Source organism: Xenopus laevis, chromosome 4L, assembly GCF_017654675.1.
Source record: "Xenopus laevis strain J_2021 chromosome 4L, Xenopus_laevis_v10.1, whole genome shotgun sequence".
Lineage (NCBI taxonomy): Eukaryota > Metazoa > Chordata > Amphibia > Anura > Pipidae > Xenopus > Xenopus laevis.
In genome coordinates this window covers 93,384,112-93,400,099 of record NC_054377.1, presented here as the reverse complement: position 1 = coordinate 93,400,099, position 15,988 = coordinate 93,384,112, and the positions used below count along the sequence as shown (strand labels likewise).

Sequence of the window (15,988 nt, the reverse complement as noted above, 5' to 3'; positions counted from 1 at the left end):
TTTTTTTGTCCAATTCTGGAACATAGGCCGGACTTGGAACATCTATCCAAGGAACTATGCCAAAATCCCTTCCATGCATTCTTTATTGATTGTGAAGCATGAGGTCTTTTTGAAGGAGTTTTAGGCTTTTGCAGAGACTATGTTGTATCAAGCAGGTATCAGGGGTGCTTTGCCTCTAGGTCACCCAGCTACAGGGATGTTAAAAGGCCTCAAGTGACTGCATCCATAGATACCAGGACACAGCATAAGTACTTTTCCTGCACATGCACAGATGTTTACTGTGACTCCCCAGATAGGAAAGTAGCAAATTTTAGGCAACAGCCACAAGACAAAAAGATCAGAGCAGCAATAAAAACCCTGACAGCCAGTAAAACGGCAGTCAGCAGGCTACTATTTGCCCAAATCAAGACTGATTTACAATACAAACTCTGAAATATATTATACCTTTTAAATTTGGCCATGCCTACAATTTCTTATTTCATGTACTATCCTGTGCTCCAATCTGCTGATTTATCAAAATGTGAGATTAGAACTCACCACAGAACAACTCACTCACTTTCTAGAATTGTATTTAACAATGGAATTCACCATTTGATAAATATGCTTTTAAAAATCCCATAAGAATGAAGTGAAAGTGAGTGAGTTTTTCTACGGTGAGGTCTCATCTCACATTTTGAAGAGAAGCCTACAAAAAAAAGATGCAAGGTCATCCCAGCAAATGTAACCAAACTGAGGAACAGAAAATGCTAAAGTATGCTAGCCCTTTGTCATCAGGAGAAACGGTGAGAAGTTTTTACTACGTCTCGCTGCAATAAATGAATGAATCAATATTATGCCATTGATTGCTGGTATGATTCAGATCTAGAGGAAAGACAACTCTACATTATAAAGATACATGAAATTCCTGCACCAAACAGCTGCACTCATCCAAAAACAAAATTCTTAAAAATATTTTATATATGTATGTGTATAACTGTAACTATACACACACATATAATCTATGGTCGTTATTTAAATTAAAAAAAGAAAAGAAAAAAAAATAGAGTTAGCTTGAACCCCAAGCCAATATATGTAAATATCAAATGTGTGACCAGCAGGTCCGAAATGTTCAATTTAATTCAATGTGAAACAGTATATCAAACGCGGTGCCTCCTCTTGGCAATAAGGAAAATCAAACAGGTGCTTCTTTCCAAGCACCTTCAGTTTGGAAACCTCAACTGGTAGGCAACTGTGGGACCCAAAACCCATATTTTCACCTTGAAAGGTACGTATATCGTACAATCTTCTTATAACTTCTTTCTTAATAGGATTCGTTGAACATAACGCTGAGGCGGACACTGGCCCAGCAGGCAATAGAGAGGAAAGAAATAACGGGGGAGGGGGGATCAAAACACTAAGAAATTACAAGAAACAAAAAATGAATTCTCGCTTTTACCCCACCATAACGATGTGGGAAGTTATTACATAGCCAGTTTTGTTTAATCGTGCAGAGATAATGCAACAGAAGAGCATCGAACTGCTTTAATTGTCAGCTATGGGAAACAGTTGTGGTAAGTGACAATAGAATCTTTACATACTGGTTATTTGCAAAATGGCTTTCAAATAACCTTTCTGCCATGCATGACCAGCCTCTGAAATTCTTTTTATACTGGATAACAAAACAGTTATGTTCTCTGGTAACCAAGGACAGACAGGTAAATACCCAGAGGATGAAGAGCAACAATTCCAGGCTGAATTTTTCTTTACACAAAGGGAAAGTGATTTTCCTAGATTAGTGTCTCTGCTTTTTGAAAAGCTCAGGAAAAAAAACATCAAGGGCAAAAGATTCATATCTTTTAGGTAAGTCTGGCATGCATGGCTGATTTACTGGCTATGTAATACCATCCAAATAAAACAAGAAAAAATAAATGTAATCTACAGCAATAAGATCGTACAATTAATCAAACAGAGTATATATATATATAATATCTTCCTTTTTGTCTTTTAAGCCTTGCATCCAAGGCATCGAAAGTTATTAAAATTAAGTTCATTCACAGAACAAAAACAACTAATCTTGAATTGCTTGCAGATACTGCTAATTTTCATCTGTGTCTTTTTTTTAATATATATTTTGTATTCAGTATATTTTTTATTAAAAAATGTGTTAACGTGAAAATATGTGCAGAGGTTGTTCTTTATAGTGGTGTTTTCAATGCACATTATATATCTAGTCAGTCATGCTTTGGAGAAGAGGAAGAAGAGGAGCAGGGTCACAGATTTTCTTCCTCCTAGACCCCCAAAACGGGGTTTAGGTAAGTAATGCAAAAACATTGTCTTCTTAAAAATCCTGACTTGCTCAGTCTTCTCCCTCCCTCCAAAAAACAAAACAAAAAAAAACAAAAAAGCTACTCCATGTGTTTTCTACCCACTAGACCAAAACACCGTCAATCAATATTTAAAAAAACAGAAGAGGGGTGGTTAAGGGTGGTGTCAGGTACGTGGGTTAGATGGCCTTCACAGATTAAGGAGCAGCAGTAGAATTAACTCCAGATCTCATCAGATCACTTTTGTCTCCTCCAGCTTGGGGATCTTCTGAAAGAGTTAAAGATGCTGTCTTAGATAAGGTGATGTCCTGTGTCAGGCCAGATCCATTTGGCACCTCACTGCTGCATAAAAAAGTAAAATAAGTACACACATTTATTTATTATTTATTAACATGTATTTATATAGCGCCAACATATTGCGTAGCACTGTAAAGTAAATGTGATAGATAATACAACTACATCACATGGATTACATACATAGAATATATGGAGTAACAAACATCACAATCAATACAGGTACAAAAAGGTGAGGGAGGCCCTATGCATAGGCATACAGTCTAAAGGGAAGGGAGTAATACACAAGGTGTGGGAGTGGGCAAGATCGAATTAAGTGGGTAGGAAATGTGGTATTGTATGTGGTGTTGCGTTTGGTAGTTAAGTAGAGTGAGGGTAGGCTTCTCGAAAGAAGTGCGTTTTCAGAGATTTCTTGAAAGCAGAAAGGTTGGGAGAAAGTCGGACAGACCGTGGGAGAGAGTTCCAGAGGAGGGGTGCAGCCCTTGCAAAGTCTTGAATGCGAGCATGTGAGGAGGTAATGAGAGAAGAGTTGAGTAGCAGGTCAGTAGAGGAGCGTAGTAAGCGATTGGGTGAGTATATAGAGATGAGTTCAGAGATGTAGGGTGGGGCAGAGTTATGAAGTGCTTTGAAAGTCAGTGTCATTAATTTGAATTTGATTCTGAAAGGTGATGGAAGCCAGTGCAGGGATTGACAGAATGGCGAGGCAGAGGAGGAGCGGTTGCTGAGGTGTATGAGCCTCGCAGCAGTGTTCATTATGGACTGGAGAGGTGACAGTCTCTGGAGGGGGAGGCCAATTAAAAGAGTTACAGTAGTCTAGACGCGATATGATGAGAGAGTGAATAAGAATTTTGGCAGCGTCTTGGATGATAAATGATCGTATTTTGGATATGTTCCTTAGGTGGGAGTGACATGATTTAATAAGTGACTGGATATGAGGAGTGAATGACAGGGCAGAATCTAGGATAACCCCAAGGCACCGGGCCTGGGGAGAGGGGGCGATAGTGGAATTGTTAACTATGATGGATACTTCGGGGATGTTACTGGTGTTAGTTGGAGGAAAGAGAACCATTTCAGTTTTAGAGAGGTTTAATTTAAGGTAGCGTTGCGACATCCACGTAGAGATAGCAGACAGGCAGGAGGAGACGCGAGTTAGGAGTTCTGGGTTGAGATCAGGAGATGAGAGATAGATCTGAGTATCGTCAGCATAGAGGTGGTAGTGGAAACCATACAAATTTATTGAAGAGCAACAGTTAAGAATTACAACTCAGTAGCACCACAACAGATTAGCCCCTTGAATAATAAACAGTTAAAGGTAGGCAAAGTATGCAGCATAACATTCTAATCCCAAAGTACAATAGAAATACAATGGCATTTAGTAACCAGCAAACTAGAGATGTTTTGCTTGACCTTTGGCAATTTTAACAACCTTTGCCATGGACCACAAAGATCAAGCAAACCACCTACAGGAAAAAGCTCTTAAAGCTGCTCATACTACTTACAGAGAAATCCTATAAAACGTATCAAAGGAATCCTCTGTATTATGCACTATTAAGAAAAAATGTTTAATGTTTTAGTGTACATTTTAGGCAAATCGCCTTCCTAAGCCTGGTCACAAACACAAAAATAATTTCTGCCGATTGGTAGGCTTTACTGTTACAATTCCATAGCAAAATACCCTTGTGCTGTACTATTTAAGTAGAAGTTTTCAGTGCTGTATTTTCTTTAGCTCAACACAGCTGTACTAACATTAAAATTAAAGCAAACTCATACTTCATGCAACCTGTGCCTATTTTTGCCCCATTTTTGGTTATATTTATTATTTTATATTAATGGTTGTACATATTTGCTCTTTTATATTTAACTATTTTATATCCATGCATGCAGGAGCAAAACACAGGTAGAAATAGGATCAACTACTCCAGTTCATTATTTTCATACCAGGTTAATGACAGAGATTTGTAACCAGCTACAAGTAGCATCCTGTGTCATAGCACTAAAATACATAAGCCAAACACAGTATACGAGTGCACGGACTGGAAAAAATTACTAAATATTTTAGGTTTAACAAAGAAATTAAATTGCATTAGTCTAAGCATAGATCAAAATACAAACATAATTACCTGAATGATAGCGGGAGGTCATCCAGCTGCCCATTTTCTACTTTGATGGTATCTGGTTTGCTTTTCATACTCAAAGAATGGCTCTCCTTTAAAGACAAACAATCTTGGTCATTTGGAATTATTTAAAAAAAAAAAAAAATGAAATTCATGGGTGCAGATTACCTTTAAAAATAAGATTAGAGCATGTGGACAATGTAGTGCTCAGGTAGCAGAAATTATTCTAAAATAAAAACTGACTTAAGCACCGTTGTCACTACTTCATGCTACAGATACACAATTATTTTAGGTTTCCCTTGTACAGGCATGGAACCTGTTATCGGGACCGGTTATCCAGAATGCTCGGGACCTGGGGTTTTCCGGATAATGGATCTTTCAGTAATTTAGATCTTCATACCTTACTAGAAATTCATTTAAACATTAAATAACCCCAGCAGGCTGGTTTTGCTTCCAATAATAATTCTTAGTTGTGGACCAAGTACATGGTACTATTTTATCATTACAGAGAAATAGGATACCATTTTTAAAAATTTGGATTATTTGGATAAAATGGAGTTCATGGGAGATGGCCATTACATAATGCTGAACTTTCCAGATAATGCTTTTCCGGGTAATGGATCCCATACCTGTATGTGTCTTATATTAGAGCATGATGTATAATTACTTTGTTTGTTCTTTGTTTTATCTTACTTTTGGTTTTATAAAGGTGTTGTTGAGTTTGCATTTTGAAAAACGAGCCATTATGATGTGACTAGCTAGCAAAAATCTTCAAAGCAAAGAGGAATTAGAAGATCAGTGGTAGCATGGCTAGGAGCCAGCTAAAATAAAATTGTACAGGCTTACCTGCAGTAAGAATTAACCTCTACGTTTGTTAATTGCATAGCACATTTCTCCAACGAAAAAAATGAATGTGTATACAGCAAAAGCTCAATTTTACAACTACTGATTTTAGACTTTCTTGCATTTTACTCTGCTGTTTTTTTTGTGTTCCCACCAACATATTATACACAATACATTTTCCGGATTTTATACCATTTTCTCCTGGTCCCCTGAAAAAATGTAAAATAGAAGTTCTACTGTAGTAGTTATTTAAGGTCAGTCAGGAATGCCTTTGAAAATGAAACATACCAAGCTGAGTTCACGTGTTCTCTTCCCAATCTCCCGTTCCACTTGATGAAGTTCAAGGCTCAGCTGTTTACTGGACACCTTGCTGGGCCACTTGGCTGGCGGTTGTTGTGGGGGTGGCTGCTGCTGGTTTCCAAGTGAAGATGCCTCTCTCAACAGCAGGCGGTTAGTAGCTACCTGTTTGTACAAATAAAAATGCAGGCAGCTTTTGATTAGAAAACATCTTTTGCTGTTCATCATTGGACAATGTTGCACAACTCTCTCAGATTCACCACACTGTAGCTAACACACAATTAAAGCAACACAATGGCTGGTAGGGTTCTATCTGCCTCAAAGTATTTTTCTCATGCAATAACTGAACACAGAATCCAACCTAAGGGCATCCTCACACATGCTACTGCCCAACATCAAGAATGCGATCAATGGTTACAATTCAACTTCTCTCTGCATTCAGTCAAAGTTTAGAAGCTGGCTGTGTGACAAAGTCAAAATTCTCATTTAGCTCTCAGCTATAATCATATTACCAACAAAAAATATGCTTTAATGATAAGAAATAACCACTTTTTTTATTCAACACACAAGGATATGCTTTTACAAAATGTAATTCTGGACAGAGAAATTTAGCAATATATACCACATACCTCCATGTCACGCATTTGTGCCTGCTGACTGATCTGCTGGTTCACTTGCTGAAGTTCCATCCTAAGCTGTTCTCTTTCAGATGTTGGTAAAGGCTTGGATAGCCTTTCCCTGTGACATCACAAAGCATTTTTAAAATTAAACACCAACAAACAGTGAAACTTCGGTATGGCGAATTGGCTTTGCAACTTAAATCCTGCATTTTTGCTCATATAGCTGGAGTTGAACAGGGCCAAAGCCTATTTTGCAACTCTACATCTGGCTACAAGACTGGCTGTTATTTAGTGTGCAAAAAACTTCTTGAAGCAGCTTAGGCCTGGCATTTCACCTGCTGTGTTGTTTCTACTGCTTAATCTCTAGCAACCTGGCAACAATTTGTAAGAAATGGAAGAATAAACGAGGGCCTGAACAGACCAAATATATATGGCATATATGTGCAGCTGTGCATTAGGTTTCAGATACTTTTACTTTTTTTTTTTTTTACAATGGAAAGGACTTTGTGACAATTCCTGGGTTTTGTTGCCATAACATTTATTTGGAGTCATTGTTACAATATTAGCCTAAAGCAGAGGGGGGGGGGAAAGGTCAAACTAGGGCTGTTCTTACCGCTCACTCAAATGTCCCTGAGAAGGAAGGTTTTGATGGGTTGGATATGATGGACCACTCAAGCCACTGTGACTGCTGTACAAGCTGTAATCTTGAATGAGAAATCAAAGCAATTTGAGTTAAACTATAAAGATCTACCAGAAACTCCACTTGCAAATTTACAAATGAATTAAGCTTTGTCAAAATTTGCTTTATGAATTCTTCCACATTAATACCTTTGCATACATTCCCTTTGTGTAATGGAAATACTAAAAGGGTAATAAATATCTCTATTACAGAGCTTTAATACAAAGGCAAAGCCCACAGCAGTCCTCACCAGACATGCATTTTTATTGATGCATATGTTGCCTTCAACATTTTACACCCAGGGGCGCTCCGCCATTGAGGCGAGCTGAGCCGCTCGCCTCAGGCGGCAGCGCCAGAAAGGATTCCACGGGCGGCAAAAAGCCTCTCCTGCACCTTTAAGAGCCAAATTTCCGGTTTTTAAACCGGAAATTCGGCTGTACTATTGTGAGAGAGCGCTCTCCGCAATACTGTTCCTGCCTCCCCTCCTGACAGGTAAGACGGTGAGGGGCGGCATTGCAGGAGCCGCCTCAGGCGGCTCCTTAGTCAGAATCGGTGCTGTGTACACCAGTAAACCATTGTAGCTTTGCTTCTCTAAACTGTGAACACATACCTGTAATGCTAGATTTGGCAGCTCCGTGGGCTGCCATGGCCTGCTGCATTGGGCCTGGTGGTTGGTACAGGGCCTTCGATGTGCGGGAGATGGCCCCAAATCGAGAAACGGTGGGTCGGTCTCCAAAAGGGATTAGATCATCCTCACCAGGCTCTGTAGCTCTCCGCTGAAGCTCAATGCGTTGGTCTCTTAAGGATTTGCCGTCAACATTCTTTAGAAAGAAAAGTAAATTTCTGAGGAAAAATTTTGCCCCAAACCCTTTCCTAACATCTATGGCTTTTCAGCTGATTGTGATGAATTATTGGACTTGGTCCCACCACCGGGCTAGCAACAACTGTCTGCAAGTTAAAGGGTTTTCCACAAGTACCCTGCCCCAAGCTCTGAAAGCTACTACTGACTATCATTTCTGAATCTGTCATGGTAAATTTATTCACACAAACACAAGGCAAGGGGATGCAGGTATTAGCACTGGCCTAGCCACATGCCAGTGGTGAATCCAAAAACACAAAGAAAGCCAATACCTGGTTATGCAGCAAGCGGGGTGATCCCACTGAGGAAGGGCCATGTGGTCTCGGAAAGTTTGATCTTTTGTATAGGGTCTATAACACCATGGAATAAATTTGGGATCACCCAGTTTACTGCATAACCAGGTATTGGCTTTCTTTGTGTTTATGGTTAATATATTTACACTAACTTGTTCGAGTCATTTTCCAACTTGCCATCTACTTCAGCAGCAGGTAATGAAATTATGAAATTAATTCCATTTAATGGGCTTCAGCATCCAGTTTATGATAACAAAAAATCTTCCACCTATGTTGTTACTTTCTTCTTCCTCATATCTTGCATCACTAGCTGGTCCTCTGCTGTATCTTTATAGATTTCAAAAGTCTTACAAAAGTAATTAAACCCTGTCCTTAATATTCCCATTGTATCTGATTTAGTCATCTAAATATCTTCACTCCTAAATTACAAGCTCAAGGCTTATATTATTTTTCATTCACGGACATAGTCTAAGTTGTCTTGCTTTCAACAACGCAACATTGCCTACGTTTGACCTCACTGCAAATGTCACGAAAATCCAAGATTCGGCCGAATACCGAACCAAGTCCACTTTGCATATGCAAATTAGGAGTGGGAAGGAGAAAACATTTTTCACTTCCTTGTTTTGTGACAAAAAGTCATGTCATTTCCCTCCCCACCCCTAATTTGCATATGCCAATTAGGATTCGGATTCAGTTCGGCCTGGCAGAAGGATTCGGCCGAATCCTGCTGAATAAGGCCGAATCCCAAACCGAATCCTGGATTCAGTGCATCCCTACATCATAAGGTTTTTCTACAAGCATAATCATTACTCCTACATAAATAGCTCTCTGTTTAAATGTCATAAGTTCAACTCGGCACAAAATCTCTTCTATTATGGGTAGAATACTGTAACTCTACTATCTGGCTTTCCATTCTACCAACCAAAACCAATAGCCTCCTTAAAGGTGTTGTTCACCTTCAAACACATAGTTGTTTTCAGAAATAAGGACTTACTTTCTATGTGTGACTGATTTTCCTAATATTTAAGTGTTAATATTTAAGTGTTTCACCTTCTAAAGCAGCTCTGGGAGGGGGGTTGCAGACTCTCTAAACTGTTCTAAACACAGATACATTACGTTGATACACTACTTATCTTTGTCCCTGTGTAGCAGAATCCCAGAGTTAAGGCAGCTGAATTGATACAATAGTTGCTAATACTCCAGAGATGCTGCTGAGAAATGTATCAACTAAATGTTGCAAAATTGTAACAGATCAGAATCAGCACCTGAATTACTGAGCTGCCAGACTCCACCAGAGACAGGAACATTAAATTTGAAAATAGGATTTTGAAAAAACTGTAAGAAATAAATAATGGAAAGTAATTGAAAAAAGTCTTTATCTCTGGGGAACAATCAAGTAAGTTTGTGTGTGTTTAAAACTAGACCCACTGCAAAAACCTTTCATTTCATTATACAAAGGTTCTACGCAAATGTTTCTTGCTCAACTTGTCTCACATTGGTGATGTAAAACGATGTCACAACTAGCACCTTCCTCCCACATGTTAATTAGACACAAATTGTTTGTTTGTTCACTTCGAGAAAGGCTACTATTGTATACAACACATCAGTCTCCTCTAATAAAATGACCTAATTGTTTCTACACAAGATCTTCGAGTGCAGACCTTTTTGGCTTGTTGGATCTGTTACTACTACATTGGCCTGCAATCCTACATTCTCATACACGCGAGTGCCAGCAGATTTGACTGTGGGGTAAACACACAAGCACCAGGGGCCTGCTAGGCTTTACAAAATAACAACTGAATCAAAGTATTTAACAAAATCCCAGCACCCAGTTCTCCCTACTTACAGCTACTTCCACATTGCCACCAGCTGAAACATCTTTGGATTTGTTGTCTTTGGTTCCAATGTAGGGGCCGAATGTGTCAAAGGACCAGGGTGAATACTGACTGTAATCATTCCCTTTAAAATTTCCAGGTATTTTTAATTCCTCGTCAAGGTACTGTGTAAAAAAAACAGAGTAAAGCAAAATTAACTATTCAATGAAACCCTATTCAATCACAAAATTGGAGCCCTTTATTAGCTCTTCAGAGCTCCATGTGTCTACTTACTTATGGGTATGTTTTAAAAAAAACAGCCCTTTTACTTATATTATAATCCTTACACATTTGTTCTTAAAACAGTAGCTCAGTATGATGTGTCTAAGGGACAGACAGGTCGCTCAAAAAGATTTTAAAGGCTCCCAGACATCAAGTTAAATCACCATTTTAATACAATGTAGTCAGTAAACATAGTTGTGCCATTATATGGAAAAGGTTAGACAGCAGTGATGTAGACAATGTAGTGCATTGTAAGAATTTGTAGCTGTCTCTATATTTTGTGGTTTTTGATTTACACATTTTTTTTAGGATTTACATTTTAACTGCTCTCTGGATGCAGGTTCATAATTACCAACAGAGCAGCAGTTTGTAAGAAAAAAAATATGACCAACTTTAAACTGCACATTCAGTCTGTTATTTGGTTGTCAGGGTCGGTGAACTACACAACCAGTTAGAATTTATAGCTTCAGGCCTAAAAAAGGCAACATATATAAGCAAATAATTAAAACCACATAAAATAAAGGAAGGCCAAATAAAAAGTTTCTTAGAAAAGGTCCATCTATAATATACTAAAAAAATTACATCTACTGCCATGTAGTGAGAAACGATTAGTGCTGCTCTGCATTCTGAAGGGCAAGGAAGCAGCTTGGATTTTTTTCTCATCGAAGTTAGCCTTAGTGATAAATAAACACATAAATAGCCCTGTTCTGCTTCCTTGCCATTTGGAATGCAGAGCAGTCAATCGTTTCTACCAGCAGGACAGGAGAAGAATGGTGACTTGAGCTGAATAAGAATTCTTTTTTTTCCTAAAGAAATGGATTTGCTAATTGAAGTAAATTGCAAATACGCTTCTTTTAATGTGAAGAAGCAGTAGATGCAATTTTTGCCTTTACACCCCCTATTGCAACCTTTCAGGTTTCCCAGTAAGAAAGCAGAGCTATCACCTCTCATAACATTTAAAATTGCATAATATGTTACATCAATTTCCACTATTTTGAAAAATGTGTCAATTTGTAACAGTTTAGAAAGTAAAATATATTGAGTATTTCCTCTTCCCCAACAAATGCACTGCCAGGTGGAAATTTATATACATTTTCTTTTGCTTTTAATGTGCCTGGGGTGGCACATGTGCATGGTCAGGAAAAAAGACTATACTGTACTATACTGGAAGAATTAGGAAGAAAATGGAAGTGCTCTAATGAAAAGTAACCTGGGCCAGTATGTTTTATTTGAAGAGCAGTGACCAGGTTAGTAATTTAAGTTACTTGGGGCACCTAACAATGTGCCAACTGGCTTTCATTGTCCTTTACATTGTGACTAGTTTGCTCAAATGAGAATTATCATTTAAACATTAACATTCAAATGTTAATTTGAAAGGCATCTGCTTTCAAAAAGACCGCTAGCATGACTAAAAACTATAAATTGCTCCTTTATTGGAGCTCCCTTATAGATCTGCTACTGTCCCTGTCCATGTTTTAAACAAAGGGTAGGCGAGTCCTAAAGGTGCCTGCCAGAAGAACAGTATGGGGATAACCTATCAGGTCTACCTAGATGTTGACTGGTTCCTATCCTACAGTGCATTGTGCCGCTGTCTCCCATGCAGAGCCTGGGTAAGGAGGTAGCAGGAGTGGAATAGATGGGGGACTAGAAGACGTTTTTGCCAAAATTGTACAAATCATTTACAAATCAATTGCAATCAACATGAAACACTACTTTTTTAAGCATTCTGTATTTAAAGGAACAGTAACGTCAAAAAATAAAAGTGTTTTAAAGTAATGAAAATATAATGCAGTGTTGCCCTGCACTGGTAAAACGGACGTGTTTGCTTCAGAATCGCTACTATAGTTTATATAAATAAGTTTCTGAGTAGCAATGGGGGCAGCCATTCAAAGGAGAAAAGGCTCAAGTTACACGGCAGATAGCAGATTAGCTGTCTGTCTGTCTAATGGTGTTATCTGTTATCCAGTAGTTAACCTGTGCCATATAGCCGTTTTTCAATTTCCGCCATTGCTCCACAGCAGCTTGTTTATATGAACTAAAGTAGTGTTTCTGAAGCAAACACATCAGTTTTACCAGTGCAGGGCAACACTACACGATATTCTCATTACTTTAAAACACTTACATTTTTTGGTGTTACTGTTCCTTTAAAAGAAAATTATACCCTGGCACATTCTTATTTTTCACACAATAAAACCCTTCAGATCAATAGGTGAAGACAAATGCACTGAAGGCACTTAGGAATGTGGGGATTGTACATGGAAACACCTTATGATACATTTCAGTTACCTCTTCTGGGTGGAAGCTGTGAGGCAAAGTGGGTGAGGGCGCAAAGGGTGGAGGGGAAATAACATTTCTTTCTTCTAGCTGAGCCATGATCTCCTTGCGACGTCGATGAAGGTCATCCAGGCTGGGGTGAGGCTGAGCAGTGTGCTGGGGAGGCAGACGAATATATGGTTCCTGAAAATCAAATAATTACATATAGGCATCAAGAAACTAGCTTGCAAGTGTCAGATATATCAATATTGTCTTAGGAGGACTTTTGTAACAGGTAAATGCAAACCTAGAACAAAGGAAAAATTATTTATTACTGTGTGTATAGGGTGCATTGTGCACTTTTTGTGGCCAATTTTGCATTACATTTCCTTTTACCCTGTATTGTGCCTCCTTCTGCTCCAGTTACTTAATATTCCTCTTCGTTCAGACTTTTACTCTTCTACCCAGTCTAATGTTATTCATATTCAAACATTTTCCCTTTCCCATCATGCCTTTTCTTGTGTCCTATTCAACATACATTTTTTAACAAATTTATATTTGCCAAGAAGTTTTCATCAAAATCATTTGATGTCTTTCTCTGACAGAAACTTGGCTCCACAAAATGATACTACCATTGAGGCAGCACAATCTCCAAGACAAACTTTTACCAATGACGGCAGCAGGGTTCTTCTGACTGACAATTCAATACATTCCTATACCTCTTATTTATTTTTTTATGTTCATGCGGTTTAAATCTTCCACCCTTGCACTTTTGTGTGGCCATTATTAATAAACCAAATGCTACCTCTTGTACTTCCTTCCTCTGGCTTACAAACCTTGCTCCTTTTCCCTTCTTTGCACAAAGAAAATCCTTCAACTCCCATGCGGATGATCCCTCACAATATTGACCTTTCCTTTTCCATCTGACCATCCTTCTCTGAATTCCAGGATAGTACTGACATATCAACAGATAAGAATGGGCACATTCTGGAATTAGATCACCAAAAATCTGACTTTCTACTTTTAAGAGTAACCCTTTTTCCTTTTTCAGACCACTACCTTTTCTGTTTCACCTCAACTTTCCACCACTGTCAGAATACCTGTTCTGTTGTTCTCTATGAGCAACAGGAGCACCAAATAAAGCACCACATATGTCTATACAGTTTTATGGCTACATGCATGGACTTGTGCTCCTGTTGACCTATCAAATATAAAGGTCAAAGAAAGAGTGAGTGCAGTACTCTATTTATTTTATTTGACCAGCACCCCGGCAGTTAACTACATCATTGCAGGGTTGTGCTCCTCTCTGCACACACACACATCTCAACTACATCATTTCCTTCACCATTGACTCATTTGAACCTTAAAGGGATTCTGTCACGATTTTTAGGGGGCAACTGATCTCCATACCGCACACAAACATCCTATCCTACAGCCAATAAGTTCCTGTATGGGTCTTTGCCCTTATGGCTTTGTTTTTATTTCTAAATTACACTCTTTACATTGCAAATAATTCACTCTACCTAGTGAGAATAACATCCAAGCAGGAAAAAAAAACAGTTTTTTTTTTTTTAGCAATGCAATCTAATCCTTCAGCAGAGGTGTTGGGGAGCTTCTTATATGACCATTGTTCTGATGATGGGCTGCTGGGGGGGGGCTATAACTCCAACTTGCAGTGTAGCAGTAAAGTTACAGAGGTTTATCAGAGCACAAATCACATGGTTGGGGGCACCTGGGAAATGGACATCATGTCTAGACCCATGCCAAATTTCAAAAAGAAATGTAAAAAAAAAAAAGTTTGCTCTTTTAAAGAAACAGATATTAATACAGAATTTTGCGGTAGCACCACTATTAACTGATGCTTTTTGGAAAAAACATTTTCCAGAGACAGTATGCCTTTAACAAATCCAGCACCCACACAGCCAAAACCCCAAGACTTTACATTTGTACAAGTTTCTTAGGTTGCCAGTTTGTAAACATACACAAAAACATCCCTACCACCATAAAAAACTGCGTTCTCCTGCCTAAGCCCCTTCTTCTGATACTGTAGCCTCTATACTTGTCATTTCTGAGCACAACTTTTTTCCTTTAACTCGATGCCCTCTTTTACTTAATGTGCTGCAGTTCTTACTCTTATATACAGCTCTTCCCTAGCTATTGGAATGTATGCTTCTTCATCTGAAGCTTATAATTATAAAGGCACGTTCCCTCCCAATTCCTTCTCGGCTATGTGTGCAAAAAATGTGTGAGCATTTTTAAAAACTGTGTTCTCAGTTCAGAATAAATGCAAAATGTTGGTGTTTTTACACAAAATTCTTTGTGCAACCACAATTTGTTATGTGCAGTGGTTTCAAAATATGTGTGCCCACACACAAGCGAACAGCAGGGAACATGGACACAACCGACCAATTTATCTGTCCAATTACTCTGTTCCATGCTTTTTCTGAAATCTTAAAGGCTGTAACATATAAGGTTTAAGAAATCTGGCTTTAGACCTGTACACACTACTGATCCCTATAGATCACCTTTCTATTCGCCACATTGCTAAACTAATGAACTTAATGACCATTAGATAATTGGATTACGACTTGGACCTTATTTTCTTGTAGTCGTGTGCCTGTACATGTTCCTTTTGTAAAACAGGCTATATCCTCATTATATGGGTACTGGCAAGGTATCGCAAAGACATTGAACATACAGAACTAGGGGCCCTTACCCAAGACTATGAGGAAAAGTGAAAAGGAACAATGTCTATCTAAACTTTACTATGCAGAACCACTGTGCTTTAATTATATAAAAATATATGTGAGGTTTATGGGAGTTTTAAAAAACTCACATGAATTTGAAAGTCGACCTTTGATGTGTACTCTTACATCCTCAAGTTAAATACACACAGTGAAGCAGGTTTTTATACTTACCCTATGATATGAAGGCCTTATTTGTCCTGGGTGTGTATAATAACCTTCAATGCCCTGGTATCTCTCTCTGGATTCAGCAACATAGGGCGAGACAGCAGCGGGAGGCATTTCCAGAGGCACCGGACTGGCACGCACTAGCTCCTCCCTTTGGTAAGGTGGCGCATTTGATGGATAAGCGCGACGGTTGTCATAATGCGGCTGGTATTGGGCGGGTACAATTGCCTGGTACTGCTGAGTGGGAGTGCCATACTGGGTGCTGACAACTCTGTCCTGTAAGTAGGGAGTATAGTGGTCGAGGTAGGCGGTGGCTGGTTCAGTGGCAGCAGGAGGAGGTCTGACAAAGCGTGAAACACACTGGGAGGACTGAGGGGGGTAATAGACACCTAGAAGCGAAAGTATAACATGCGATAACTTACATT

General features: G+C 38.8%; 1 protein-coding gene across 1 annotated transcript in view; it reads right to left on the bottom strand.

Annotated features, from left to right (window-relative positions):
* rc3h1.L (ring finger and CCCH-type domains 1 L homeolog) overlaps positions 1–15,988 on the bottom strand; it is a gene marked incomplete at its 5' end in the record, with an annotated part of 44,735 nt that continues 28,747 nt past the window's right edge. The window contains 9 exon segments of the mRNA NM_001091079.1: positions 1–2,645; positions 4,718–4,803; positions 5,843–6,016; positions 6,481–6,589; positions 7,085–7,175; positions 7,761–7,971; positions 10,149–10,301; positions 12,685–12,855; positions 15,570–15,952. Coding sequence (NP_001084548.1) covers positions 2,501–2,645; positions 4,718–4,803; positions 5,843–6,016; positions 6,481–6,589; positions 7,085–7,175; positions 7,761–7,971; positions 10,149–10,301; positions 12,685–12,855; positions 15,570–15,952 — 1,523 coding nt within the window. The 3' untranslated portion in view covers positions 1–2,500.